Here is a 1,275-nt window from a genome sequence, read left to right as displayed (position 1 = left end):
ATTAAAAATACTGGATAATAATTAATTATCAATGATTCTTAGTATGATATTTCTATAAGCATAGTTAAAAGTTATGGTCCTTATAAATTGGTCTTCAGGATGTGATTGGCCTTATGTTTTTTGGAGGCATGTGCTATCTGAAATTGAAAACAAATTTTTACAAATAAATAAAAGCAGAAATGATAGATATCTGTGACACTTATAAAATATCTCTGTGACGTAAAAAACATGTTGCATGGATATCTCTGTCACATCGCATTATTTGTTATGTCACATGGATATTACTTAAGTACATCACAGAGATATTTTTATTGTGATGTGATAAAAGGCGGATATTTCGATATCTCCGTGATATTAACGAAACGTCACTTTTCAAGATATCCCTGGGATCTGGGATATCCCTAATGAGATGTAACTGTGATATCACAGTGACGTCGCTGTGCTATATGAGTAACCATATATCAGAACGTAAAATTTTGCGGTCTCTTAATTTCCAGTGTCAAAAATAGGAGTTCCCATTTGAAAAAATCAAGTTGATCTTAAAATAATCCCTAAATTTGACTTTTTGGTTAAGGTCAAGGTCATTATCCATTTGCTTAGTTGAATTCCTACAACTTTTGTCTTGAAAGTTTTTCTTGAAAATTTGATCCTGCAAAGTTATTCAAGTAGTCTAATGTTTTTTTTAAAACCTTTATATAAAATTGTATGCATAATTACTAATACTTATTATTTTTATTTTCAGGTATGTAAGGAGATGTGTGAAGGCAATTTAGATATTGTGTGGACTATTATTTATATAATATAATCTATTTTAAATACATAATTATTTTAAGTAATATCCCAGATAGCCAAACCTGTGCGAGCAGATTTTACGCAGAGTCTGTCAACAGTGTCTGTTGACAGAATGGTAACAGACTGCACACAGAAACTGTTTTAGCAGTCTCTGACGACAGATTGGTGACAGACTGCGCGCAGAGCCTGTCGACAGATTCTGACGACAGACTGACGGCAGATTGCGCGCAGATTCTGTTTCCTAGATAGGCTATTTAATTCTATTAAGGGCCATATGTACGTTATTAAATGGGGCAGTTTCACATACTATGTAAAACTGCTACAGAGAAGTCAAGATAATTATATTGTGCAATAATTGTACACATATACACAATAAAAAACAATGTTTATATTTTAAAATTGTATTACTCATTTTTTATAAAAAAGCAACAATAATAGAGAAATAACGAGTACAAGTATAGAATAGTACAACGGTTAAATGGC

The 1,275-nt window shown here is 31.6% G+C and overlaps 2 protein-coding genes across 9 annotated transcripts in view; one reads left to right on the top strand and one right to left on the bottom strand.

The window, feature by feature from the left end:
- The window catches only part of LOC116850182, a 5,474-nt gene extending 4,556 nt beyond the window's left edge, over nt 1-918 (top strand). For 7 of the 8 annotated variants that reach the window (XR_004379270.1, XR_004379273.1, XR_004379271.1 and 4 more), the window contains one exon: nt 743-918. Coding sequence is in view for 3 of the 8 variants with exons in the window: in XM_032828152.1 (XP_032684043.1) it covers nt 743-805 (63 nt within the window). In the remaining 5 variants the exon portion in view is untranslated. The remainder of the gene's footprint in view (nt 1-742) is intronic. The other variant, XM_032828153.1, reaches the window with a different exon arrangement.
- Nucleotides 1-1,275, bottom strand: part of LOC116850184 (MORN repeat-containing protein 4 homolog) — a 125,517-nt gene that overhangs the window by 108,569 nt on the left and 15,673 nt on the right. The gene's annotated exons all lie outside the window — the stretch shown is intronic.

This window comes from Odontomachus brunneus, unplaced genomic scaffold, assembly GCF_010583005.1.
Source record: "Odontomachus brunneus isolate Ranch 3 - 2012 unplaced genomic scaffold, Obru_v1 Obru_scaffold_135, whole genome shotgun sequence".
In the NCBI taxonomy this organism is placed as follows: Eukaryota; Metazoa; Arthropoda; class Insecta; order Hymenoptera; family Formicidae; genus Odontomachus; species Odontomachus brunneus.
This window is presented reverse-complemented; position numbering and strand designations above follow the sequence as displayed.